The sequence below is a fragment of the Elephantulus edwardii genome, unplaced genomic scaffold (genome assembly GCF_000299155.1).
Source record: "Elephantulus edwardii isolate Elephantulus edwardi_28Jun2011 unplaced genomic scaffold, EleEdw1.0 scaffold00009, whole genome shotgun sequence".
Classification (NCBI taxonomy): domain Eukaryota; kingdom Metazoa; phylum Chordata; class Mammalia; order Macroscelidea; family Macroscelididae; genus Elephantulus; species Elephantulus edwardii.
Window position 1 is genome coordinate 18085226 of NW_006399759.1, and position 27737 is coordinate 18112962.

The following is a 27737-nucleotide window of genomic DNA, read 5'->3' on the forward strand; positions in this document are numbered from 1 at the left end:
AATATATATATTTTTTCATACATTTATTTTATATATACATACACATATATAATGTGAGATGTGTGTGTGTGTATATCTCTATCTCTATATCTATCTAGATCATAATTGCTAATGAATTTTCCTCTAATCTTGATCCTAGCATTCTTCTTCATATAGTCTAGGTTCTTGGACTATTTTTTCAATATAAAACCTGAATAGTTATGGTGGAAGGATTACTATACCCTGACAGTTTTTCTAATTTTAAACCATCTCCTTGCTTTGTTTGAACAACTGCTTCTTCTATTGTACAGATTCCACATGAATGCAATTCAGTGTTCTTGAATATCTATTCTTTCTGGTATTATCCATAGTTTAGTATGATCGTCTTTGCATAGTATAAAAGATGGAACGTTCATTGCATTTGTTGGTATAAGATTTTCTTGCAATTGACAGAGAAAGCCAGAATAATTGTCTTGAGTGTTAACAGTGTCTTAAATCATGCCTTCTCCTTTAAAGGGCACTACTTCTGCCTTTGTGTAATAGGTAAAACTCTAACCACATGGCTACCCACAGCTGCAAGACGTGCTGGGAAAGGAGTCTTTTTTTTTGGTTGTCCAGGAATCCACCTGAAATATAGGGTTCCAGAGATTCCTTTGAGCTGTGGTGCTGGAGAATATACCATGGACTGCTAGGATAACAAACAAGATTGTCCTGAAGAAGGTCAAGGACTTTGAAGCTTCTTCTGACATACTTTGGGCATGTTGCAAGGAGGGACCAGTTCTTGGAGAAGGACATCAGGTTTGGGAGGGTTGAAAGATGGCGGAGGAGAAGAAGACCTTTGGATGGGATGGATTGATTCAGTGACTGGGTTAATGGTGTCAGAGAAAAAAGTTGACTCAGGATACAGCAGGGTTCATAGCTGTTGTACATAGGATTGCTATGAGTTGCAAGTGACTCGAAGGCATATAACAACAATAACAACAGTGGCTACTAGAGAGCTCTGGTGGCTTAGTGTAAGAAACTGCTAAAATCTCAAAGGCACAGGATTTGAATCCACGAGGCTTGAAGCTGTTTCATGGGAGGATATTTCTTTGCGATCTACTGCCTCTGAAAACCCACTGGATGGCAGGCTATGAGCGGGTTTTGACTCAATGGTACACACAATACAAAAGTGACATAGTGGTTAAAGAGTTGAACTGTCAATCCAAAGTCAGGAGGTTCAAATCCACCAGGTGCACCTAGAAAGAAGGATGGAAAATCTCCACCCATGTGGTATGAGTCCATTTTAACTTGACAGCAATGAACTGAGCTGAGCTTATTAAGAAGAGACCAGGGATGTGAAGCAAACAATAGTGTTTTGATTGCTCTTGGCTTGCTGTGAGTCAGTTTCTTTACTGGCTCAGCAAAAACTAAAAATTTAATTTAAAGATCTATTTCTTTATGTTTACGTGTATAACGTAAAAGTTTTCCTACAATCTCTCGTCTCACTCTGGTCCCTCAGGTTTCTTTTATTATACCTATATTGGTATATGCACATTTACCATATGACATTAGATTAGAATAAAAGTTTGATTATAATATATAAAGGTCCTCTTTAACTTAACTCTTTTTACTTCAAGATATGTTACAAACATGTTAGAACTTAACTATCTACTTCATTTGAAAAATAATTGAATAGTGCTCTACAGTATGGTATTATATTTTACCATTCCTTTATAGATAATGGAACCCCAACGGCACTGTAGGTAAATGATTAGACTGCTAACTTAAAGGTTGGCTGTTTGAACCCGTGAGTTGCTCTGCAGAAAAAAGATGTGAGGCAGTCTCCTCCCTTAAAGATTTATAGCCTCAGAAGACCTATGCAGCAATTGTACTTGTCCTCGAGGCTTGCTGTGAGTCAGAACTGTCTTGACAGAATTAGGTTTGGGATTTTATTGCTGAACATTTAGACATACCTCAGGAAAATGGTGCAAATGTTTCTGAAGAGCTAATATTTTGGAGGAGCATTCCTGACCTGAGTAGAGGGTGCATGCATTTTGAAAGTGCTGGCATGCCCAGGAAGGCTTACATCTCTGCATTCATGAGTGGTCCTGTGCCCAGAGGCCCACATACCTGCTGACCTGCGCCCTCTTCTTGCCCTCTGCCAACAGGCTGTCAACCCAGTGGCAATGGGGTGCAGCTCTCCCAGAGTGAAGCATGTGTGTTCACAGAGAGAATGGGAGAAATGGGCCTGTCCTTCAAGAATTTTCTTTTTCTTCGTGGAAAGAGGCAGCAACATTAAAGGCAGTTAGAGAGGCCTCAGGGATAATAGTAAAAATATTTAATAACCTGTGGTAGGACAAATGAGGATGGCAGCTCTGCCTCAGAACAGAGGCCAGGAGATGCCTGCTGGGCCAGATATTAACACTTTATTTTTGGGGTCTTGTTTGTTTTGTGGTATTAACCCTTTAGTTGTTAGATCGCAGGAAGGTCTTGGTGGAGGAGGTTCAAGAAGCGGCTGATGAATATAAACAAGGATGGTTAGTGAGTACAACTGCACACTGCCTGGTACTGTCTCCACCATCTATAGAGCCGACTTAGCTCTGAGGTACAGGCTCCTGGGTTCTGTGGGATGCTGAGAAAGCCTCTTGAGGGGAGAGGCTCTCTTGCAGGATTAAGACAGCGAGAAGAAGCAAGCAGGCAAGGGGCCCGCTGGGCCAAAGGCAAGCCCTGTTAGCTACTTACCCTCTCTGTGTAGTCCTTCTGGAGGCCTTTCTGAAGGGCTCTTCCCTCTTCACCATATGTCCACAGAATGTGCCTTCTGGTGAACTGGGGGAAAATTTATTCTATTTAAAAGAAACTAAAAAAAAAAAAAAGAAAGAAACTCCAATCTAGTGACTTTTAAGATAGGAAAAGACTCCCTCAAACCTTTCCTGACCTCACTTTTCTTTACTTGGATCAGCAGAGTAAGGTGAGATTCCACCCCCACCCCCACCCCCTCCCCATTTTTCTCTCCCATGAGGTTGAAAGGTTGGAGGAACCGACTTTAGATCTTTGGTAGACACACTCCCTGCCTTCCCTAAAAGGGTCTTGTTAACCTTGTTAACTTTCTCCAAGAGTCCCTGAGCTCATGAATAGGCCGGGTATGCTCTGCTTGTCATATGATCTGTGTAATCAAGGCATTCAGGGGAATCTCATCAAGTCTCAAGTACCTGGATGAAGACCTGTCATAATCACAGACGACAGCCCTGGGGAAGCTGGGACCTAGATAGGGAGAGCTGTGTGAGTCAAACACGTACATGCAGGGGTAGCTGCAAAAGCTAGTTTGGGTGCCATTTGTTGGGGTGTCATCTGTTAGTTTCTTGATGGCAGTGTGAAAAGGAGGCTGCTTTGCTCAGGGCAAACCTGCTTGGTCAGTGGAGGCAAATCCAGGGGCCCACAGCCAAATCTCTCTGCCTGAATAACCCAAGAACCAAGAACGTTTAATTCTTTTTAACAAGTTTCCAACTTTGCGAGAGGCCAAAAAAGCATTCAGGAAATCCTGGTTCCCAGTTCAAGCCAACTAAGGCTCGCTTAGCCCTCTGCCTGGGGAAGAGTGTCAAGTCTCTGGGAGCAGCTATGAGTATCTGCTCTCCCACTCTGGTCACTTAGTCTGCGGGAAGTTGCACTGTTAAACCCAAAGGCATCACCTCTGTGATGGTTTGAATCCACCAGCTGCCTCCTGGAGAAAGACAGGGAATCTCCTCCAATACAGTTTACAGTTTCTGAAGACCTGCTGAAGTTCAGCCTATAAGCTTGCTCTTCGTCCCCTCCGTTCTATCACTCTGCCCTGGTGGCTTAGAGGTAAGGCGTTGCACTGTCCACCCAAAATCAAATGGTCCGAATTTCCCCACTGCCCAGGAGAAAGATGGACACCTCGTCCTGTGTGATTTACTGCCTCTGACAACCTCCTGGAGGGTCAACTATGAGTCAGTTCCAAGTCAAGGTACGCAGACAGCAGCCGTTGGGTTGGAGGCAATGCTTGAAAATGTCTCCCCCTTTACTCTCAAGAAATTTGTCCCATACCTTCAGGTCTTTTTGAACTGAAGTGCTTGATGGGCTTCGGAGAGAATGAAGTCCAGAGTTTCACATGGAAATGAATAGTAACAGCTGATGTGTCTCAGACCGGAAGACTCGGGAAAGTCATCTGGGGGGAAAAGCAGTTGCTTATTTTACCTTTTAGCTCGCAAACTCTTTCATAGCAAGAGTCTCAAAACGACTTTTAAAATGTGCTTTTCCCGAGCGGGTCCAGCAGTTTCAGCAAGACCACGCGTTTTCAGGACCCTGTGCTCCCTGGAAAAGGCGTGCGCTCGTGAGAACGTGTGCTGCGGAGGGCACCAGGCATCTGGGTCGGCGGATGGTCAACTGTTCAAGGTCTCATGGGTTCCAGGCGCTTCCCAGCCCCAGAAAGCATCCCTACCAGGACAGGAGAGGCCAGAGCACCTGGCGGGCGCTCGGAGTCCACGCCCAGAGGGCGCTGCTGACTCGTCAGTAACCAAGCAGCGGCCCTTCCGTCCGCTCCCGGGTAGGGCCTTGGTACCCGGGGCTGAGAGGTGTAAGAGCTTGGGCCCCTGCCACCATCACTCCAGGAGCAGAGGCACCAGGACACGGTGGAGTCGTGGCTTGTACAGGAAGACGGTTTCAGACGAAGGCGAAGTAAAAAAGCGAGGGGTGAGCTCGGACCCTAGGAGGCGGAGCTGGGGCACCGGGTTTGGGGCGTTCAAAGGGGCGGGCGTAGGGGTTGGGGGCGGGGCTCTAGGGGGTGGGGCCAGGGGCCGGCCCGGAGACCTGGCGGAGCTGGGGGTTGGGGCTAGTGTTTGCAACAACTCGGAGCCTGTGAGTTTATTATAAGGCGGAGCTCGGCGAGAGAGGTGCGGGCGGGAGCGGAGAAGAATCCAGCCGAAGAGAGCAGAATCGAGCCAGTGGACGCCACAGCCCTCGCCGAAGACCGCAGCGCGCTGAGCACGAGCTCGAGGACGCGCCACGCTACGGCGGAGCCGACCCGGGAGCCCCGAGAAGTGCAGCCCCGCACCGCGCAGCCCGCCGAGCCCCCGTCGCCGCCGGTTCGGGCAGCATGAGGCGCGCGGCGCTCTGGCTCTGGTTCTGCGCTCTGGCGCTGCGCCTGCAGCCGGCCCTCCCGGTGAGTGCGGCCCCGGGCTGGGCTGGTGGGCGGCGGGAAGCTGGGACGCTAGGACTCGCGGATCCCGGCGGCTGCACGTGGAGGGGGAGGGGACACGGGGCTTGTCCTCTTCCCGCGCTCGCTGGCGCCGGCCCGGGGCTCCGTGGTCTGTCCCAGCTTCTCTGTGCACGTCGGTGGGCGCGGGACCCGTGCAAGGGCGCCGGAGAGAGCGGAGCATACGCGGGACTTGGTGCTAAATTATGTAAAACGTCTCCACATGTTTCGGAGCCCGCCTGCCGGCTCCCACCTTCACCCCGAGAGCCGCGCCTCCGCCTCCACCGGTGACCTGGAAGCGAGAAGTGACCGCGGCCACAGGTCCCAGCTCGCTGACCCTAATTCAAACCAGACCTTCGGGGCTTGTGTGCAGAGCCTGTGCTCTCGGCCCGATTCCCGAAGGCAAGTTTCCGCTCTGCGGAGTCGGAGCCAGAGCAGCGGGCTCGTTTGCGGAGGAAGCCCGGGGACAGGGCCACGCGAAACCCGGGCCGGGCGGGTGGAGGTCGGGCGCTCAGCTGCCAGAGGTGAGCGGAGATTTGGCCTTAAGAGCGTTAGAGACCCGAGCGAACCGAACTTCTGGGCTGCTTAGGGTGTGCTCCTCCGGAGGGCGTGCGCTCCTTTGCTTGGCACCGCGGAGGCGGGCGTTCAGCCTCCACGCGAGTGGCCCCGGGAATGGCCTTTCCCCCATCGGATCCAAGCCCGCTCCCGGCTCGGCTTTGTGCTGAATCCGCGCCGGGGGAAGGCGGGACCCCAGCCTGCACTGTGGCGCTGGGATAAAGGCACAAAAGTGGAGCCCGAGGCCGGGAGCTTAAAGTTGGGTAGGACTCCGCGCCCACCTTTGGCAGCAGGTCCGTTTCTGGATATGGACCTGGCCGCCAGGGCAGCCTGGAAGACCCTACACTGTGGCTCTCCCGCCCCAGCGGTCGTCCGCTAGCCCGCCTTCCCCAATGGGGGCGCTTTGTTCTCGGCCCCTGTAACCCTTTCCTGGGAACCGCCCTGCAACGTTGGCCCGAACGCGGCCGGCCTGGGAGCTGGGCCGCCGCCAGGTGTCAGCGCCGGCCGCAGGGTTCCCGTGTGCGCGGCCGCCCTCGTTCCCGGGCCGGGTGCTGGAGTTGCAGGGTCTTACCGGCAGGCCGGCCCAGCCGCCCATCCCCCGGGATGGAGAGGGGAGGTGCCGAGCGAGGGGCTCTTCCCCTTCCGGAAGTGGCGGTCTCTCGCCACCACATCTGGACAGCTCGACTTCCCCAGTTCTGGCCAAGGGAGGCACGTGGGCCGGGAAGACGCGCTGGCCGGGGGATGGGCCCTTGGGTCCTCCACTTTTGATGTGAGATCTGGTCTGATGTCTCTGCACAACTAGCGCTCTTACAGGACAAAGTACAACAATCGCAACAGGGTTTTCAAGGCTGAGAATCCTTACTGAATCCCACGACCACATCTCCCTCCCGGGCAGTGGCTGGTGGATTCCAGCCACGGTTAATGAGAACTTTGGATATTTTACAGAATCTCTCCCAGAAAAGGGGAGTTCTGGTGGCTTAGAGTCCAAGGGATTAGGCTGCTCACAGAAAGGCCAGCTGTTCTGAACTGGCAGAAAGATGGGGAGTCTCCTGACGTCAGTTTATAACTTCAAAACCCCCATGAAGGATCGCTATAGATTGGAATCAGTTCATCGGGTAGGGAGTTTATTTTGGGTGTTGGTATCTCACATCAAGTAGACATTATGTTTGAGTCAGATTTTAAGGTACCTTCTCTGCTTCTCAAAGTGCTAAAAGTAGTTTGACGCCAGGAAAGACCTCTCTTTGTCTCTTGGATTGCTGATGGGTTGGAGTTGGGGAGACACATCCGGGGGAGCTATGGGAGGAGCAGGGGTGGTTTGCAAGCTAAGTACCAATTTACTTGTGCTTACCTGCTGATCTGCATTGAAGAGTTTCACATGCATTCACTATGTCAAAGACGTGAAGTCAGTCACTACAGTTTGTTGTTGAGTCAAGTACGACTCAGGGCAACCCCTGTGAACAATAGATCTGAACTCTGCCCTATCCTGTACCATCCTTATCATCCTCAACACATTTGTGTCCGTTACTGCAGATACTGAACCAATCTATCTTGGTGAGCGTCTTCCTCTCCTTCATTGTTCTCCACATTTCCCAAGCATGATGTCCCCTTTCCAAGAAATAGCCTCTTCTAACAACATGTTCAAAATACGTAAGAAGCTTTACCAGATTAGAAGTAAGCATAAGTAAACCTTGCTTACTAATGGTCATTCACCATTAGGGATTAGAATCTTAGAAAGAGGCTTTGATGGCACATTGGAGGAAGGCTTCTGTGTGGGGTTGGGGAAGAGACAGATGCCAAATGTCTAGAAGCAGAGTCTTTGATGTGGTGAAAGAAATGTGAAATTGCTCATTGCAGATTAGTAGGCAAGCACAAATAAGGGCATGCTTACTCTGTTAATCTGACACTGGGGAGGACATGTAATTTCTGAGCTCGATCTGTAGTGTAATCTTGGTTTTCAGGCTCTAGAATGACATCTGTCTTCTCTTTCTCTTTGAGGCTGCCATTCAGCTTGCATTCTGCATCATAGTTATTACTCTAGGAAGATAGAGTTGCCGGGTTTACCTCTCTGGCCACCTGGCATTACCTGGTGGAAGATAAGGGCCCCAGGAGAGGTCTTTGGAGGTGGAGTGGCCTACCTGTCTTAAGTCAGTGCTGGTGATAGTCCTTCTCTCTGTCTTTGTGAGGGCTTATGTTTCTGTGAGCTGGCATCCCAGAGCACCAGTTCACACTGAAGAGACAGATAAGCTTTAGGATTTGTTTTGATGTTGGTCAGTGGTTCAAGTCCACAAGTGTTCTGCAGGAAAATCATAAGCGTTCTCTTCCCTTAGAGGTTCATTGCGTTGGAAACCGGACGAGGGTAAACGATGAGTGGTAATTAACTGGATGACAAGTGGGTTTGACAATGGATTTTGTAAACTTCCAAGGAGCCTTGGTGGCACTGTGGTCAGAGCGCTCATCTGCTAACAGAAAGATCAGTGGTTCAATCCCACCAGCCACTCCTTGGGTTTACAGCCTTGGAAAACCTGCGGGCTACTTCTACCCTGTTCTCCTGTTCCAAAAGGGAAGCAGTTCTGTGGTTGGTTTTGAGTGACACTTACTGTGTGCTGGGCAGAGGCTGATGCTGTGATAGGAGACGCTATTTGTAACCTCGGAACTTGGACAACTTGTGGAGACACAGAACTAACAGTGGAAGCTGAGGAGGCAAGGGAGTCTGGGGGAAGAGAGGAGGGAGGAAGGGCTAGAGCTGAGGTGGTCAGAAGAAGGCTTCCTGGAGCAGGAAGGCTGACCTGAGCCTGAAACCCCTGAGCTTTGGAATCAGTTTCTCCTTGGAGCGGAGTTTCCTTTTTCCCCCTTTATAAAGTTTAGTATATTTTCTTTTGTTCCTCCCTCCCTGCTCTGTTCTTAAAGTAAGTGTTCAGTTTGGTTAAAAGCAGAGGCATGTGAACCTTCACAGATTTCTTCCACTAAAGAATCAAGCGGGTTGTGATTTGCCTCAAATGGAAGAGCTTTTCACTGGTTGCAGAGATCTGGCCTCTTGGAGGGTTCAGTTCAGCGCTAATGGGAAGCAGGTCATAAACCCCCTGAGGACCTGTGAGGTAGGGTGTGACTGCTGGGTGCCTGACTACAGGGGAGCTTGCCCAAATCCACTCCCAAGGGATTAGAACAGGTTTGTCTTTGAAGATCTCTCTCTGTGTGTTATGTGTGTCCTATGGTCTTTTATTTCTGCCATGTAAGAAGAATTGCTTGCTCTGGAATAGCTAATTTGCTGTTTCACTCCCTCTCCCTCTCTCTCTCTCTCTCTTTCTCTGTCTTTCTTGAAAGGCATAAAATCTCTTTTTGCCTTCATTATGGGGACTAGTAGAGACACTTCCCCACGGCCTGGGATGGTGGGTGTGGGGGAGGAGCTGGCTTGCCTCCGCCTGGGCTCTGAGCCTTCCTGAGGTGATGTCACTGCTGGCTTCTCTTCATGGGCAGGGTGGAGCTGCCTTAAGTCTCTACCTGTGGCTCATGGTGGGTTCCAATAAAACTTCATTAACTCAGATTGGAGGGGAGAGGGCTAAGAGTGGAAAAGGGGCTGGAAAGAATTAGCAAAAAACGGGCCTGCTGTGGTATTTTACAGAAGAATCTTTCTATTTGAACAGAATTTAAGATTCCTGAAACTTCTTGGGAATGAGGTTCACTTGGTACCTGAGTATTTTTTTCCCCCCATATAAGCTAAGAATTCATAACACCCTCAGAAGTATTCTTTAAATTTTGCTAATAAGGAAGTTATCTCCTGGGTAACAGAATCTTCTTTATTGTTACAGTGTTACCTCCTTGTCTGTTGAGCCCTGAAGGTATTATGTCTCATGCCTCCTGCCTCCAAAACGCTTTATTTTGAATTCTGGTCTCTTCTTTTTCCTCTTCTGTTTCTGTCAGCTGTCCAAGGTGCCATTCTTGTCAGAAGTCTGTCATTGCCTTGGCTGACTCATAGCTGACCCTCCAGTAGATTTTTCAGGGGCTGCAAAATTGGATGGGTGGAGATTTCCCATCTTTCTCCCACAGAGCAACTGGTGGATTTGAACTTTGTGCCTTTGAGTTCCCTACACACTACTCCCTCCAGAGCCTGAATGTATCAAGCAGCTATTTTGCCCAGTTTTCATTTGCTACTTTTCTCCAGCAGTACAACTGGAACACCTCAAATTTATTAGAATTATTTCTAAAGTGAAGATTTTTTCCAGTTCAGAGTAAGCATGTCTCCTGTGAATCGTGGTCATGATGGGAGATGTGTTGATTTTGTGTCCCTTGCAGAGCTCAGCTGCAGCACTGCAGGTAACAACAGTGCAAGAGAGTGGCTGACAAGGTCAGCACCTGGGAGCCTCCACCCGTGGACACTTATGCATGAATGATCTCTTGAGAGACGTGCCTGGTGATCACAAGATCTGAGTTCTTCTACCTGATTAGTACTGTAAATGACTTGCCATTCCCAGCCAACCTGGACCTGGCTGCCTATGAATCTTCATTTGCAAGCTTACTGATTACCCCACCTCATTTCTTTTGTTAACCTTTGGCTGTTGGCTTCCGGCTTTATTACTGTCTCCATCTCTACCATATACACATTTCATTGTCTTCTAATTGGAACCAACACACAGCTGACTCTCCATTTGGTTTCCAAGGCTGTAAATCACACATATGGAGATTGTCCATCGTCTCCCGTGGAGCTGCTGGTGGAACCGCCAGAGAGATATAGCTGTTAGGTTAGTGGGCTGGACCACCAGAGTTCCATATAAATGTCTCTGTGTGTATCTATATAATGCTCCCGTACTGTTTGAGCATGCCGAAACAGCTTTGGATTAAGTAGTGTCTCAGGACTGCCATTAACTCAGTACGTAATCTTGGGTGAGTCACGTAACTTCCAAGTCCTGATGGCCTCATCTGAAAAGCGGACACAATGTTACCTGCTCTCCCTGTCCTCATTCTGTCATTTGTGTACTGGTTTCATAATACATGCGGGAAAGTGCTTTGTAATGAAAGTGCCAAAGGAAAGTTAGCTGTCTGTATAATTAGGATTATCTTTTATTGAGCATATACTCTTTAGTGCTAGGTGTTTTCATTCTTGCTTAATCTTTATGCCAAATCTTGGTGCTATATCTCACTGTCCCCATTTTGTGGATGAGAAAGCTGAAGTTTACGGAAGTGATTCTGTCCAAGAACCTGACGTGGCGGAACCAGGTCCTGTGTGTGTGTGTGTGTGTGTGTGTGTGTGTGTGTGTGTGTGTGTCTCTGTATTGGGTGTGACTAAATTTATGGGCTTCAAGTCTCCTTGGTGAAGCCTGATGAAGTGAGGTGGCTGGACTCCCCAATACCCTGCTGGGTCTTTGCTGTCCATCCTGTGGTCTGTCCATGTCATGCGTGAGTGTGAGTATGGATGGAAGGGGTGTTGATTTGGGCTGAACAGGCCTGAATGGTGCCTTTAGGCAAACTGGAATATTGGGCAATATCCTGGCTTTGTGTTGGACTTACTTAACTCTTGGTTGCTTAGGGACATGCAGGAGTACCTCACATAAAGCATAGGCCAGGAAATGGCTGTGGGACCCAAGGCAGGTTGGGAGATGAGTGGTCCTGGGAGTGGTGTGCCTTGGTTTGGTGCAAGAGTGAGGGCCAGGCCTTCCCCTGTGTTTACGTGATGCCCTCAAGCTTGCCTCCCATGCAGCACCGAGCATGCCTCTGTCTTTCATTAGTAGATAGGAGAGAACCCTTTTTCTGAAGCATGGCACAGGTAGTGTGACCAGAACTCAGGCCTCCTGTGCCCAGTTCCACTTCCTGGTCTCCTCATCCCCATCATGTCTAGCTCAGGAAAGGGTGACACACTGAATTGGCTGTTGTTTTTGTTTGTTTGCTTTACTTTAGCCTGCCCAAAGAACAAGTCTCATTTTACAGAACAAACTTGTCCTGATTGCCTTCTCCTTTTCAGCAGCCAACCTGGGAGTGTTTGGTTGAAAGCCCCCTCTGAAGGTCTGCATAAGTGTGTCTAGAGGGAAGGAATGGGATTAAGGGAGTCTGGAAAGAGGGCTTCTGTGTGCCAGGATTCTGGGTCCTGGAACAGATTCCACCCGCTGTCATTTCCCTCCCAGCTGTTCCAGCAGACCTTGGGGTTTGGATGGGAGTGTGCCTCCTGGAAGCTCTTCCATGTGGCAAGGGGTGTGTGTGTGTGTGTGTGTGTTTATGTGTGTGTGTGTGTTGACAGGCACTGAGGGAACACAGCCACACATGCACACCTCAGCAACACAGGAAGTGTGTTGGAGTTGAGGCCACAGAGGCACCTTTTGGGCAAAATCTCGTCAACCACTGTGTGACTTCAGGCTGCGCACAGACAACCTCCCTAGAAGGACTAACTTGAGGGGATGATACAACCTCTGCCCACAGGTGGCTTACATTTAGGTGAGAAGAAAATAACTTGAAGTTCTCTGGCATCTCCAGGATTGAGATAGGCAGACCTAGAGTCAGCATCCTTCATGATAAGTACAGTGGAAACCCATCTGAGGGAGTGTTGAGGGCCCAGCCTTGGGGGTGGTCTAGATTTCTTTTGCAAAGTAACCTTACTGCCTGTCACGTGAGGTGTGTTGGGGAGCCAGAGGGTTTGCCTGTGTCTGTAAGCGTGCAGAGGTAAGCTTGCAGGGTGAGGAGGGTGTCTTGAGTTCAGAAGCGGGTCAGCATGGTGGGTGCACCTGCTTCTTGACCCAGTGACTTGCTTAACGATGTTTCCTGTGGACTCGTGAACTTGGAGACGTGGCCCCTTCCTGCCTCTGTGCCTTCTCATTGCCACCTGGACCCCTCAGAGGTGTCTATCCTGCTGGCATTTATGGCTTTGTGGGCTGCCTAATTATAAGTAGAGGAGGCTCCTGCTCCCTGCTTCAGCCCTGGGAAAGCTCCTTTTCCCAGTGAGTCACTTGAAGGCCACCAGGAGAGGCCATGTGCATGCACTTGTGTGTGTATGGGGGTGCATACACATGGGGTAGAGTTCGACTGTAAAGGACAGCTACAGCTGCACTCTGCCTGGCTCATCCCATCTGGCTTTCCTTGGTTGTCAGGTCACAGTCTTAGTTTGGGGAAATGGGGTTATACCACCTGTCTGCAGCTGTCTCCTTGGGCACCTGGGCACTTTCTTCCTCTTTCTCTCCATTTGTCACCTTTTCCTGTTTTATGTGCAGCTCGACACTAAAGAAGTCAGCAAAAATGACACCTCCCCAGAAGGGCAGGAAGGATACCTGTCCTTCCTGGTTCCAGGTTAGCCCCTGACTCATTGTGTTCTTAGTTCTCCCAGCTGCTCAAGGGACCTGCTGTCCTTTTTGATCCCTAAGAACCACATGGTTACAAGGAGACCTTGGCTTAGAGTGAGGTGACACTGGAGGACTTTCCAAGGCTCTACTCCCATTCTCTCTGAGGACCTGGAGATGGGCATCAGGGAAGGCTGCTTGGAGGAGGTGGACTTAGGGCTTATTGTGGGAACCAGAAGTGGACCAGAAGACGTCCCGGGACAAGGTCAGGTTGGGGAGTAGGGGTGGCTAATTTGCTGCTCACACCCAGGCATCCTGGCCACCTGCCCCAGGGTCCGCTCATTGGCAGGAATGGAAGCTGTGCCGGGCAGGTTGGGGCAGCGGGAAGACGAGCTTGTTTATCGCTCTGCTCATCAGCTGAGTCATGGTGCCAGGCCCACGGCTCCTCCTCGAGACTCACCCAGCCAGCCTTGCCCGTGAACCCACTGTGTGCCAGCATGTGGTGGTGGGGTGTGCAGCTAGTCGCAGACCAGGGCTTTGGCCCTGGCTTCTAGCCTAGTTCTGAATGACTCTGGGGGGGCCACTTTTGGCTTCTGTGAAGCGGAGCAGAGGTCAGTGCTCCGCCAGTCTCATGGGGCCCAGAGATGAAGGGAGGTGATGCTTTGGTGTTTTCTGACTTCTTGTTGCTGTGTCCCCCCTGGGCAGCTGTCTACCTGACTGGTGGGCATGTGAGTGAGTGAGGTCTCTTTGGACCACTGTAGAGGGAAGGGTCTTCCAAGAGGTTCATGAGCCTCCCTAACTTGACCGAGTATAAAGTCATTCATGGTTCAGTCACTTCTCCCATCTACCCAACCTCAGAGAGAGTTTTGTCCCAGAACCCCACAACACTGTAATTTTAAACTAGAAGCTTGGGGTTTAAGTCAGGCTATTTTGTCCCCCTCACCCCAAACTCCAGATAGCTATGACACCTTCCTCATACGAAATATATTGCAAAAGAATGATGATGGCAGGAGTTAGGGGGATGACCAGAAGTCCTACTCTGAACCACTTTGGGCACCCCGAGCTCCAGAGTTTCTTAGAGAACTGTCCCTCCCCAATCCTTACACCCAGTGACGTTAACTTGGGCAGCCTGGCCCTTTCTAGAGCCACGTTGGTCCTCAGGTGCACACTGCCCTCCAAGGAGACAGGATCCTGAGACCTGGGCCGGGTCTGGTGGGCCAGAAAGGCTTCTTCCAGAGGGCTCAGACGCCATCTATTGTCATCTCACACTTTCTGGGTACCTGGTGGGCATGAAAAAAAAAATCCTTGTTTGCTTCATGCCATGAATACCAGTGTTGCTCCAGGGGCCTCATCTAGCCTGGTCGGGGACTTTACTGTGCCTGTCCCATGGTGAGGGCTTCTCCATAGTACTGCTGCCCTGCAAACTCTGGGGTTTTGGTGGTCTTTAGGGAATGTTCTGGATGGATGTAGTAGTCACATTTGGGCTCTGAAGGAATGAGGAAGGGGAGAAATGTGATTGGGAGCCCTTCCTTGCGTGGAGTTTAGGAGGGAGGCTTTTGGGGCCCGACTCTGCTGTACAGAGTCTCTTGAAGAGGACTCCTGGTTTTTTGGTCAAGATATAATCCTGCCTGGTCTGGTAACATCCACAACATCGCCACTGTTCTTCAAGCCCATTATTGAAGTCGCAGTGCCAGTCCATCTCAATCCATCTCATTGAGAGGCTTCCTCTTTTGCTGACCTGCTACTTTTCCAAGCATCAAGTCCTCCAAGGACTGGCCCCCCTGGTAACATGCCCAGAGGATGTGAGATGAAGTCTCACCATCCTTGCTTCTAAGGAGACTTCTGGCTGCACCTCTTCCAAGTGTTTCGAGTGTTTGAGGCTGTGCACCTCTCAGATAATGAAGAGAGTGCTGAGGACAGTGCCAAGCTTCCAGTGAAGGCACCTGATTTCTTTACAGCCACCAGCAGCCTCTGGAGTGTGTGCAGCCCTGTAAGAGCTGGTCCTCACAGAAAGTACCTCTACCATCTTGGCACCTCGCTCTGCAGTGACAACCCTCATGGGAGCTCTTTAAGCACAGTGTGTCTCCCTGTGTCTCAGTGTAGGATTCCCAGGGGCCTCCATGCTGTTCCTGAATTGTCCTTTATCTCAGAGACAGGTTTCCAGGTTCTAGGCTAGCCCGTTGTTCATCTGGGTGTGAGAGAAGAATCAGTGTATGTCTGGAACTCAAAGAAGGGAACAAAGGGAATTTAATCTGTCTTGCCTCAATATGAGATTGGCTTTTGACTGTATTCTGGTATAGATAAAAAAAAATTGTTCTGGGGATCTCCCAGCTTCCCTTTGGTAAGCCTTTGTTCTGGGGATCTCCCAGCTTCCCTTTGGTAAGCCTTTTCCGTCTTTCAAACCTCCTAATCATACCCAGGGTCCCAGTTCTAGGATGACCCCTCTGTATCAGGGAACTGATTTATGCTATAGTGTGAGTGACTAGGACCATTTTGTGCAATTGCAAAGCCACTGGTAGAGTCTGATGTCAAGAGGAGTGTGTCCTTCTCCTCCCCCCTCACCACATACGCACAGCTGGAGGCCTGATCACTGCAGGTGTGTTCAGGCTATCGTCTCTGCCTCCGTGAAACCTGAGGACACTTTATTTAGCCAGGGTAGGAGAGGGTGTCACAGGAAGGCCATATATCAGAGATGTGACACCCCAGGCCCAGAAGACACTGGAGATTAGCCAGCTGGAGATCACTTAACGGGTGCCTTCAGGGATGCTGACAGGCTGGGTTTCTCAGGAAGGCTTCAGTATCTTCTCCCTGGGGGACTCTTGTGGTGGACAGCCAGGGCTGAGGGAGGGACAGTCCTCTGATAAATAGAGAGGTTTGGGCTGTCTCCTCTCTCCTCATGGTTTGCCCTTTATTTGAGGCATCTTTAGCACTGGTGGCCTAGAGGTGAGGAGTTGTACTGCCAGCACAAAGGTTTGAGTCCACCAGCTGCTCCACAGGAGACAGGCGGGCAATCTCTTCCCATGTGATTTATGGCCTTTGAAAACCCACTAGGAGGTCAGCTATGAGTCGGTTCCCACTCACCGGCACACAACCCCCAGCATTTTGCCTAGGCCGTAGGCCTTTCAGGAATCTAAAAGCAGTAATATTAGTAAAGGCGATAAAATGCCTGCAGTCCCCAACCCTGCGTAGCTAAGTCATACGCTTGTATGCGCCACTCGACTTGGCTTCTCCATGGAGCCAGGCTTGACTCCCCAGCTGGACTATTGGAATCAGGGCCCCCTTGCATTTCCCCTTGTGCACGTGGGCACCCTAAGGAAGGGTTGTCCTCAAGGTTAACACAGGCTTAACCGAATTTTCTTGTTCCTGGGTCTAGTCACTTTCCTCTGGCTACACTTCTTGGTCACTGATGTGGGATTCTGCAGGGGTTGGTTGGCAAGTCTCGAGGACAGACAGACATGCCTTGTCTGGCTCTGAGGAGAAAAACCAGGCGCCGAGGCTGCATGGGCCTGGACTGAACGCTTGCTCAATGCCCCAGTGAAACCTTGCCCTGCCTGGTCCACCCCCGTATTCTGGCAGGTGGGGAAAGCGGAGGAACTGGTCTTCCAGCTCTTCCAGCTCCACGCCCAGCCCTCAGCTGAGCCTGATCTGAGGCTAGTCCTGGCACGTGGGCCCTGCCGGAGCCGGCACTGGCTCAGTGGAAGGGTGGGCTTGGGGGTGCTGGGGGCAGCAGCAGCCTGCCTTGGGTCTTAGGCTGGTATTGGGCAGTTAGGATCTCTTCCTTCTTCGACAAATAGCTCTGCTTTCAGGAGGAGCCCGGCTGCCTCTCAGGTGCCCCAGGCTAGTAGAGTGGGACAGTCATAAGGGACCAGGGTAAAGGGGTTTGGCTCTCAAGCCCTGAGGTTTGGTGATGGGAAATGCTACTGTGGAGGGGTCTTTAAAACCAAACATTGATGTAGGTTCTCCACCCTGACCTGCCGTGGATCCCCAAGGGCAGTGGGTCTGTCTCTGGGTGGCAAGGGTTGGGGCTGTGGAGGTCAGGTTGCAGGGGAAAGGGGTGGGAGGTCCCAGTGCGAGTGCTGACAGGGTAGGGGCAGGACGTGCCCTTGAAGACGCACGTTCTCAGGGGTGAAGGTGGAAGCCTGCTCTTGGCCTGCCTGCCTGTTCCTCAGCCCCTCCACCCAGAGCTGTGCCCACAGCTCCTTTTGCCCATCATGCCTGCTGCAGGTCACAGCTTGATTTGGTTCTCGTGGAGAGAAAGTGTGCTGATAAATCATCCTGTGCCTGTCGGGCTGGAAATACTGATGCTGCCTTGAGGCATTGGTGGGAGCTCCTCTCTCCTGGGGGTGTATCTTCATGGGGACATTTAGGATACTGAGGCCAAAGTCTGGGAATATGTGGCAGCCTTGGGGGCCCAAGAATATCTCCTGGAGGAATTTCACCACCTCTAAGTTAAGAAACAAGCCTTAAGAGGGAGTAATTTGTCCAAGACTACCTTGAAATCTAGGGGTGTCTTCCTGGGCCCTGGGACTTTTTATATCCCTGATGTGGCTGGCTGTGGTCTTCTCATCAGCCTCTAAGCTTGTGGCTTCAGTGATAAGGAAACTGAGATTGCCCCTCAATTCCTGCTTAGCCTGTCAGAGCCATAAAGGACCATACTGGCCATCGATCCTACTCACACCGATCAGCCAAGTAGGAAACAGATTCCAAGGGACAGAGGGATGCCCGAGTCACCAGCAGGTAAGAGGTAGGGCTGAGACCTGAACCTTTACCCCTCAGAGCCCGGGATCTGTTCTCTATTTGAGAGGCTTGCTCTCCTAAATGCTTTGGGCTATTTTTTGTTGTTGGTTTTTATTATGATAAAATAAGTGATCAAATTGCCATTTTAACCACTTTTAAGAGTCCAATTCCATAGCATCAGTTAAGTTCACTGTGTTATGCAACTGTCACCACTATTTATTCCCAGAACTTTTTCATCACCTCAAACAGAAACTCTGTACCCATTGAGCAACAATCCTTCTTTCTCCGTCCCGTATGGTGACCCCTAGTTTATTTTCTGTCGATGTGAATCTGCCTTTTCTGAAGAAAGCCCCAGATGCCCTATTGCTGTGGAGTCAGTTCTGACTCATGGTGCCTCTCTAAGTATTCCAGAGGAGGGCTACTGCTCAGGGTTTTCATGGCTGCCGTTCTTCTGGAAGCAGATCATCAGGTCTTTTCTCCGTGAACTGATGGGTGGGGCATGACCTGCCGGCCTTTGGTTAGTTACTGTTAAGTCAACTCAGCTATGACTCATAGCAAACGTTATGAACAACAGGTCTGAACCCTGCCCTGTCCTGTGCCATCTTCACCGTCTACATGCTGTGGAGCCCATTGTTACAGTGTCAGCCCATCTTGAGTCTTCCTCTCTTCCTCTCACCCTCCACCATTCCCAGCATGATGTCTCCCCCCCACACACCCCCCACCCCAGGATGGGTCCCCTCCTGAAAACATTCCCAAAGTATGTGAGGAGGAGTTTCCCCCTGGTTGCGCTTTCTCCAAGATATATTTGTTAGTCCTATTTCCAGTGCATGGGGAATATGGCATTCACAGCATCAGTTCTCTTTATCATCTTTGCACAGAAAGCAATTGGAAATACCATGACTTGGATCAGAAGCACCGTAATCTTGAAACTAGCCAAATTTGAACCATGTGCACCGCCCAGGGACCTTTTGCCTAGTCTAGATATTATATATACTTGGGGTCATAGAATATTTATCCCTTTGTGGCTAGCTTATTTCACTTGGCATACTGCCTTCAAGGTTGATGCTTTGGTTTTGACTTACCTGCCTTCTCTGGTCAGCGGAGAATTAAAGGCAGGCACATGATTCCCCACATAAGGAAAAGCACAGTCCAGAGCCCTGAGGCTTTGGGGTATGGTTGGCTATTTTGAAATGTTCTCTTCCCTACCCCTCCCCACTCTGCAGTTACCCTGAAAGACCATGCCTGGAACACTGCAGCTTGCCCTCCCTCATCCTATCCTGCCCTGCATTCATCTGTCCATCCATCCTGACCTCGTTCCAACAGTTCTTTTCTATGGGATTCCTAAATACCTTTCGGCATTGGACCAGCTGGTGGGACAGTGTTGGAGATGGGCTTGGAAGAAAATTTCCTGGAGGTCCTCTTCAGCTCCAGGCTTCAGGGCGAACTTATCTTGCTTTTCTTATGACCTGGTTCTTGCATTGCTTGGTGTAGAAGGCATCAGGTGCCTCTTCAGTGTTCCCTTAGCTCACGTCAAACCGAGTGGGCATTGTAGCGCCCAGGGTGTGGAGAGTAGGACCGTCTCAGCCTCTGCCCAGGCCACTGCGCTGGAGTTTGTGTAGGAGCCTCTAGTGCTGTTCAGTGTTACCTCTTCAAGTGGTTGAGTCGGGGCTTGAGTGAGGCTGGGCCGCTCAGGGTGAAAGGCCTTTTCCTAAAAGACTGTGAGTTCTTGAGGGTACAAGCTACAGTACCGACACAGTCTGGAGCTGGTTACACGTGACAGGCCCTGGGTTTTCACTCCTGGTTTTCTGAGCTGGTCTGTGGGTAGAACTCAGAAGACATGGCTGTGGTCATCTCCTAGTGCTTCAGCATGAGAGCCACTGGACTAGACTTGGGTGTTGGGCTGAGGCCACCCTTGGCCAGTTTTGATTTCTTGACACAGAGGTGAGTTGTCAAATCTCTGTGATTCTTCAGCACACACAGAAACCTCAATCCCCAGGAGTTAAGTTTGGCAGGGGGAAGGGTGCTCATCAGCCTGCTTCTTTTAATTTTTATTCTGTAGAGTTTACCAAGAAACTGAGAAAAAGAAAAAAAGTTGGTTTGGTTTTTTTTTTTTCTTCGGATGTTTTGTTTTTTCCTTTTTTTTTTTTTTCTAAATTGACCCTGTGTTAATTGGACTCCCAGTGGGCTCTAGGGGATGGGTGTTTACCCTCGAGAGGCTTGTGTGCAGAGTGGGACTGGCCTGGGTTCAGACCCTCAGAGAGGCAGCTCCAAGGCCAGGCTTGGAGGCAGCTTGGGAAAGGCTGTTTGTGACCCAGCCCTTTGATAAAGGCCAGCTCTTTATCCTTGATTTCCCGTGTTGTGACTAATGGTTTTGTTTACTCAGGGCCTACGCTCCCACCACAGGAGCTTGCTGCCCCCACTACCACACTAGTTCAGTTACAACCTGCAGATACTTGAAACTCCCTTTCCCACTGACAGGCCAAAACTGCTGTAATCAAAGAGAGCTTCAGTCATGCAAAGTTAGTGCCTTTGGGGTGAGCATCTGTTTATCATCTCTGGAGGATTAGACCTACTCCCCCAGCTCCCATGGAAGTTCTTCACACCAAGGTATTTGTTGGTTTCAAGAGTGCATGGAACAGTATTTAATATTTTTTAATGGGAGTTGTGTTTTATCCATTATTCAAGTCAAGCAGCCTGTGGAATTTTAGTGACTCAGTGTATGGGAAATGAAACCACCCTTCTTCAGAGCTGTTGTCTGTGGCATGATAGATATGAGGGTTGGGGGCAGCCCCTATGGACAGCCCGGAGTTAGAAACCTACTTGAAGCCTACCATCCTCACTTGAAGCTCTCTGAGATGCTTACTTGATGTCCTGACCGATGACCTCAATCTTAGAGAGATGTCCTAATACAGTCTACCCAGAGCCCCCCTGCCACCAGGGCAGTGGGCTCCCTCAGATGGAGGTCTCAGAGGAGGGTGACCCTCTTCTGACTAGTGGTGAGGGCACCGATAGGTGTAGGCTTGAAGCTGCTTCTTGGAGTTTTTTTGTACAATCTCTTCTGTACAGTGAAGGCCCTCAGTCCTTGAGTAGCCCTGACTCCCCAGTCCTAATCATGGCATCTTCTCTCCACCTCTGAAGTGTAGGCGGGAGGCCTTTACCCTCTGTTGCTGGCTTTGGACCAAGAATTTATTCAGGAAATTCTCATCCCATGACTTCTCCAGCCTGCTGGTGGTAGAGAGGAGCCTTAGGGAAGATTTCCTTCAAACTGATGGGCTCAGCCAGGTCAGGTGGTCCTTCAGAGCTAGGGAGAGGGAGAGGGGGAGCAGGCTCTGGAGAGAAAGTCTACAGACACTGGGGAGGTGACCTGGAGTCAATCTCTTACCCTTTCTGAGATTAAATTTATCTGTCAGAGATGTTTATCTCTGCCTCACCTGCAGGAACCTCCTAAGACTCAAAGACAGTAAGGGAAGGGGGATATTTTTCAGTGGTTGAGAAAGCTTTACTCCTTTCATCCCCTCTTTCCTGTTAGGCCAAAGTCCTGAGCAGAACTTCTCCTCTGAGTTTGCCTCCCTACACACAAGGCCAGTGTGGTGGAGAGAAACAGATTGGTGGGGAGAAACAGATGGACGGTCTCCCTCTTATCCCTTGTCCCCAAACGCCATACTTCTGCCTCACCATCTCCCCAACACATCTGGCTAAATGTTCTGGTTTGGGGTTTTCACACCTGTGGGCTTTCAGAGTCTAGGCTGTGGATAGAGAACAAATTGTCCCTAGCTTTGAGCAAGCAAAAAGAGTCCTGGTATCATAATTGTTAAAGAATTTGGCTGCTAACCAAAAGGTCGGCAGATTGAATCCACCAGTGGCTCTGCAGGAGAAAGATGTGGCAATCTGTAAAGATTAACAGCCTTGGATACCCTGTGGGCAGTTCTCCTCTGACTACAGGGTCTGTATGAGTCGGAATTGACTTGATGGCAGTGGGCTTGGGGTTTGGTTTTTTGGTAGAGCAAACTAAACATGTGAAGGTCTAGACCTTACTTACTTTTGATTTAGTGTATGAGTCACTAATTTCCCAGGGACTGGCAGCAGTTAAAGGGCGCCTCTTTAGTGTATGGAGCTTGCTTTCCTTTTACCTCTCCACATGGCCTTGTAGAGCGAGTCTGGACTCTTTAAGTGTGCCCGCTTGCCTGTTGGCAGCCCTGCCAGCTCAGCCAGAGACTGAAGGGTCTCTAAGGACCTGAGTCAGAGGTGATTCTGAGGAGAGCCTTTCGAGGCCTGGAGGCAGCTTCCTGCAGGCTGTTCTCACAGCAGCTGTCCAGAGACAGTGGAAGTGGCACCCACAACCTTGTGTCTGCTGGCATTTGAGTGATCCAAGTTCAAACTCAGCAATTTCTGCTCATTTCCTCTCTGCAGGTTGGAAACTTCCCATTTCTCACAGAAGGATGAGCCTGAGGGGATTTGAGGGGTCACCACAGCCCAACCTCTCACCAGAGACCTGAGGCTGACAGGAGAGAGGCTCCGGTTAGGCCAGTGATCTGGTTTCTTTGGAGAATATGTTTGCTTAAGTGCTTGTTGTGTAAACAGGATTGCTGAGGGATAGACTGAGCAGTTAGAACAATTTGTTTTTAGGAACTAAGCAAACCCTGCATCTTATCTGGTCATGAGAGAAGCCTCACTCTTGAGGCTGTTGGGAGACTCAGCCACTGAGGTCCCTGGTGGTACCTCCAGGCTGTTCTGCTTTACAATATGGTTGAGGCAAGTCTGGCAGTTTTCCCCTGAAGGGAGGGAGTCAGGCAAGATGCTTGTCAGCCCAAGTACTCCCCAGGAGTAGAGAGGGCAGGACTGAGGTGCTGGGTGAGGAGGGTGAACCAGTGATTCCAGTGGGTGTGGGCAGGGGTCTGGGGCAATTGTGTGGCAGGAGGTAGTATTGTTCTCTGTCTGCCTAGGGGACAGTACTAATTGCTGATAAAGGGGAGAAGTGCCCTCCCTCAGAAGAGGCCTAGAGCAGCTTCTAAGTTCTGCAGACAGCTCAGGTATTTACAGTCCCACCTGGGGACAAGATAGAGAAAGGATGGACGATGACTGTTCATTGCAGGTGATGACTGTTCATTGCAGGTGAGCCACGATGGCTCAGGCAGGCCTCTGGGGCTTTTTAGGGCTTGGGGGAGGGAAGGCACAGTTTTAGTTTTTGTATTTGAAAAGGAAGCTCAGTGTTCTTTGTGGTCATGCAGTTTCTACACCTGACCTGTGCTTTTTTTTTCCCCTCCCCTGACCTAGACCCTGGATGTAGAGTTCATCTGGCCCAACTCGGCCCCAGAGCTGCCTCAGGAGGCCAAAGGTTTTGCCTGCCCCTCCCTTCTGTGCTCCACTCGAGAATGAGGCCCCGTGGGCCCGAGGCCAGGGCAAGGGGAGGCCTCTGGAGGCCCTGCTCCCTCAGCCTCGGGTGGGGATTGCTCCCGGCAAGTCTGTGCAGTCTCCGGAGAGCCAGGCTGGCTCCCGGCTGGTCTCCTCATGAAACCCTATCCACCTCCATCCCACCCTCTTTCCAGACAAGCCTGCTGCTGGCGTTCCAGGTGCCATGTGCCCTACATTCCCTCTTCTTGCCCAGCAGCTTTTACTTCCCTTGAAAGGGTGGCAGCCTCTGGCGGTGGGGCTCCGCCCGGCTCCTTACATGCAAAGCCGCATTGAGTTTTTACAGTCCGTCCTGAGCTGTGGATTTATTATTGTTTGCATTTTAGAGATGGGAAGAGAGTCTGTAAGGTCCCTGTGCTGCATAAAGCGGTTCTTCCTTCCTTGTTCTGTTCTGGCCTCTGGTGGTCAGGCTCTGGTGAGATGGCCTGTGCAGTAGGTTCATGTGGGTCAAAGTCTGTTTGCTGACCAGATTCCTCTCGCTGTCCCTTTCTGCCACCTGACTGCTAGGTCTTTCTCCACCTGCTTACCAGTGTTGACTATGAGTGTGTTACGGGCCAGAGGCCCCGCCTTGCCCTCCCACCCACACAGGGCTTCTGCACAGGCCTGCTCAGCTGCCTCTTGGTGCTCACCTTTCCCCTGGTCCCCCACCTCAGGCCTGCCTCAGGAGCTGGGGAGATATTTGCACTCTGGCACTTGCACCTCTCAGAGCCAGGAATGTCAGGCCAGGCAGGCAGCATTCCTTGGCCGGCACGTCGCAAACAGGGTCTAGCCCATACTCACAGCCTGTTTACCAGCACCCTCTGAGTGTGAGGTTGTGTCCAGACCAACCTCAGTCTGTTCTGGTCCTCCTTCCCCAACGAAGGAAGTACTCTGAGCTCTGGGTTTGGACCCAGTCCTTACTTTGCATAAAAAGAGAGGCTGACTATGGGAATGAGCTTGAGGAAGGCCTGGGGCTGGCCGATGTGGGCAGATCTACCTTAGGACACACAGCTCACTGAGGATCCATCCCTGAACCCTGTTCCCAGACCCTTGGTGCCTCCTAGAATCTCTGGGTCCCTTCATCATGGGATTGTTCTCGGGTGAGACCTGAAAACCCCTCAGTGGGGCAGGATTGACAGTCTTGGACCTTGAAGTTCCTAATTGTTGGCACCCAAGGCATAGTTCTCAGTGTTTAGTCTGGTGATGGGGTTCCTTGGATATGATTTTCCCAGTTTCTTCTCTCTGCCCTTTCAAGAGACCTGCACTCCTCTCCTGTCCTAGCGTCTCTTTATGTGTTCTGCACTCCACTTTCCAGTTCCATGTGTTCGTGTTGGAGCAGAGGGTGTGCTGGGGTCATGGAAAGGATGCTGGAGCCTATAGCCCTGGGGCCACACTGAGGGCATCCATCCATGCTGAGGAGGATGGAGAGAATTCTGTCAGACCTCCAGGAGGGGGGCCCAGGAGCAATGACTTCCTGACAAGCTCACCCCCTTTTTTGCTCTTTTTCCAGCAAACTGTGGCTGCAAATGTGCCCCCTGAAGATCAAGACGGTTCTGGAGATGACTCTGACAACTTCTCTGGCTCAGGTGCAGGTGAGGTTGGCACTGGGGGAGCCCCCACCCCACATGGCAACAGACAGTTTACTGGGCCCAAAGGGGGATGCTAGGGAGGAGTATAGGGGTCCACACTGCTAGGAGCTGCCTGGTTGAAGAGAAAGTGTACGTAGGGGTGGAATGAATGCTGAGGGTTCTGGAAAGTTCAGGGGCCTGTGACTGTGGTACATATTATATTCTCTTTTGCCTGTGGAAGGGAATTTGACTTTCCTCAGCCTGTTTTCTCATTGTAAAATGAGAGTTAATCATCTGAATCACGTGATATTGTGAGGAAGGGTAAGGCAGCACAGAGCCTGGTGTGGTGTAGATCTCCAACGTTTGTCCCTAGAGTTTATCATTTCCCCTTTACTAAGCTGTAGGTGAATGGGGAGGTGGCACTTGAGCTGGGCCTTGGAATATGAGTGAGCCAGTGGGCCGACGCTGCCTCAGGGAGGGTGTGAGAGCTGACAGGCTGGGTATAGGTCTCTGGGCTGGGGAGTTTTAGGTTTTCCTGGGGCAAAGATACTGGTACCTGGGGAGGGAGGAATGACAGAGATTTATGCACACGGTCCAGTTCAGGGAGCAGCCATCGTCAGTTGCAGGAAAAATTCCTTCACAGATGGGCTTAATGTCCTTCTTGTGGTTCCAGATACCAGACCTGCCTGAGTGCTTACAATGGACTAGGACAGCTTTCAGTTTCCACCCCAGGGGACACAGTTGCTCACGGTGGGGAGGGAGGGTTCCTGTCCTTGGCAGATTTTGAATCATGGCCTGGGGTCCTCACCCAGGCACCCACTTGCCATCCCGTGCTTAGCTTACCCCTGTCCCCATCCTGACAAACTCTGCTTCTGGCCCTGCAGATGCTTTGCAAGATATCGCCTTGTCACATCAGACCCCCTCCACCTGGAAAGACATGTGGCTCCTGACCACCATGCCCACCACTCCTGAGCCCTCAGAGACCATTGCAGCCTCCATCCTGCCCGACCTGAAGGAGCATGTGGAGGAAGCATCTGTGCATCTGACAGAGGTGGAGCCCGATCCTCTAGCCCCAGAGAAAGGGACATCCCACCCGCCCAGTGAGACCACCCAGCACCCAACCACCCACCGGGCCTCCACAGCAAGAGCCAGCACGGCCCAAGCACCTGCCACCACCCATCCTTCCAAGGACCTGCAGCCAGGCCACCCTGAGACCTTACCTCCTAAAGGACGTGGCCACTTCCACCCTCCAGCTCCCGGCCTGGAGAACGGAGCCCCTCCTGCCACGGAGAAGGCTGCTGAGGATGGCACCTCCAGTCAGTTCCCAGTGGAAGAGAGCTCTGGAGAGCTGGTGAGTGGCTGTCCCCTTGCTGTCCTTTGCATTTCTTGGGACACAGGATGACCACTAGGCAGAGTGGGCCTTGGTGCGTGCCTTGTTGAGCACGGGACATGTGGGTGTGGTCTGTGGTTGTCAGGCAATTCCAGTATCTGTGCTTAGTCTCCACCAAGAAGTTGTATTCTGGAGGTCCTGGCTTCCCCTCTCTCGCTCCTTGGGCTTAGCACAGGCCCAGTCCAAAACACCAAACCCAACTCATTACCAGTCCATCGTAACCCTATCAGACAGAGTTGAACTGCTTCCCTTGGAGTCTTAAGACTAATCTTTCCAGGCTCTTACTGCAGGTCACAGTGAGCATCAGCACAAGGCTGGCTGGCGTTTGGAAATGAAGGCCTCTGCCCTAGCCTGATCTGTCTCTCTGCCCTCCCACAGGACTTCGTCTTTGAAACACCTGGGGACAACACAGGTGTGGTTTCTGTGGAGTCTGACCCTCGGAACCAGTCCCCCGTGGATCAGGGGGCCACGGGGGCCTCACAGGGCCTTCTGGACAGGAAGGAAGTTTTGGGAGGTGAGTTTACCCTCAGGTGGGTGGGGAAAGGTCAAATTGTTGCTTTTGGGGACAGTGGGGGAATGGCTGCTTTTTTCCCTAATGTGGCACCCACTCTACCTGGGCCACCTCCTGGGGCTGCTCAATGGGAAAGGGTCTTCTGCTGAGCCCCAGTAACAGCACAGCTAAGTCGTCTTCTCCTTGTCCACCCTAGGGGTCATTGCCGGAGGCCTGGTGGGGCTCATCTTTGCTGTGTGCCTGGTGGGTTTCATGCTGTATCGAATGAAGAAGAAGGATGAGGGTAGCTACTCCTTGGAGGAGCCCAAACAAGCCAACGGCGGAGCCTACCAGAAGCCCACCAAGCAGGAGGAGTTCTACGCCTGACAGGAGGCAGCCACTCTCCCCCTCCCCACTGCCAATCACTAGGCCCCCCAACTCACCTCTTCCGTGAAGAACTGCAGGCCTTCGACTCCCCTCAGGCCACGCCTCCTCCCCACACTCTGGGCCACACCAGCCTGCCCCCCGCCTGGAGATCCGAGGGTGTGCTGGGGAGGCCCGCCTTGCTTCTCTGACTTCTGCCCAAAGACTTGGGGGTGTGCACAGGGGCTTTTTTTGCATATGACCTTTTCACCACAAGTAGAAACTGGTGTCTCACCATTCTGACTTGAGTTTTCTCACCTGGAAGAGCCCCTCCCCAAACCCAGCTCTAGAAAGAAAGCGAACCTTGACTGCTGTCTGGGACCTGGACACCTGTGGCAGCGGCGTCTGGAAGATTCCCATGGGCGAGGGTTTTGGGCTAACTCACCTTTAGCACTTACTGGTACAGACCAACTGTCTTTGAGGTGCTTCCCATTGAGTGGCGGCGGTGAGGCGCTCAGGACTATCTCAGCATTCACTTTGTTTTGTGGGGAAGTCTTAATTTAGATATCAACTTGGTTTTGCACATACTTCCTATATAGTTTCTTTGTTCATAGCCCCAGTAGAGTTCGCTCCTTCTGAGGTAAGTTAAGTAAGTTGATTTCCTCCATCTTGCTTCTCTCATCTGCCATCTCATCAGAAGTCATCATCAGGGTTTAGAAGATTTTTTTTTTTTAAAGACAAACAACAAAAGCTAGGAGAACCAAATCTGGAAGCCAAAATGTAGGCTGTTTGTGTGGGGTTTTTTTCCGAGTTTGTTGCT

The 27737-nt window shown here is 51.0% G+C and overlaps 1 protein-coding gene across 1 annotated transcript; it reads left to right on the forward strand.

Moving 5' to 3' along the window:
* The first annotated feature begins 6762 nt into the window (after positions 1-6762).
* SDC1 (syndecan 1) lies at positions 6763-26941 on the forward strand. The gene is made up of 6 exons (XM_006880720.1): positions 6763-6840; positions 16558-16683; positions 24617-24698; positions 25559-26025; positions 26443-26578; positions 26772-26941. Exons 1-6 carry the CDS (start codon positions 6763-6765, stop codon positions 26939-26941), a joined length of 1059 nt encoding a protein of 352 aa, XP_006880782.1.
* Positions 26942-27737: the final 796 nt, after the last annotated feature.

What these genes read in the sequence shown, in the direction of transcription:
- SDC1 (XM_006880720.1), top strand. Translation starts at nt 6,763, where the DNA reads ATGGGGAGTCTCCTGACGTCAGTTTATAACTTCAAAACCCCCATGAAG. An exon ending in GATTGGAATCAGTTCATCGG is followed by an intron (nt 6,841 to 16,557) that starts GTAGGGAGTTTA and finishes GTATTCTGGCAG; the next exon opens with GTGGGGAAAGCGGAGGAACT. An exon ending in AAGAGAGCTCTGGAGAGCTG is followed by an intron (nt 26,026 to 26,442) that starts GTGAGTGGCTGT and finishes GCCCTCCCACAG; the next exon opens with GACTTCGTCTTTGAAACACC.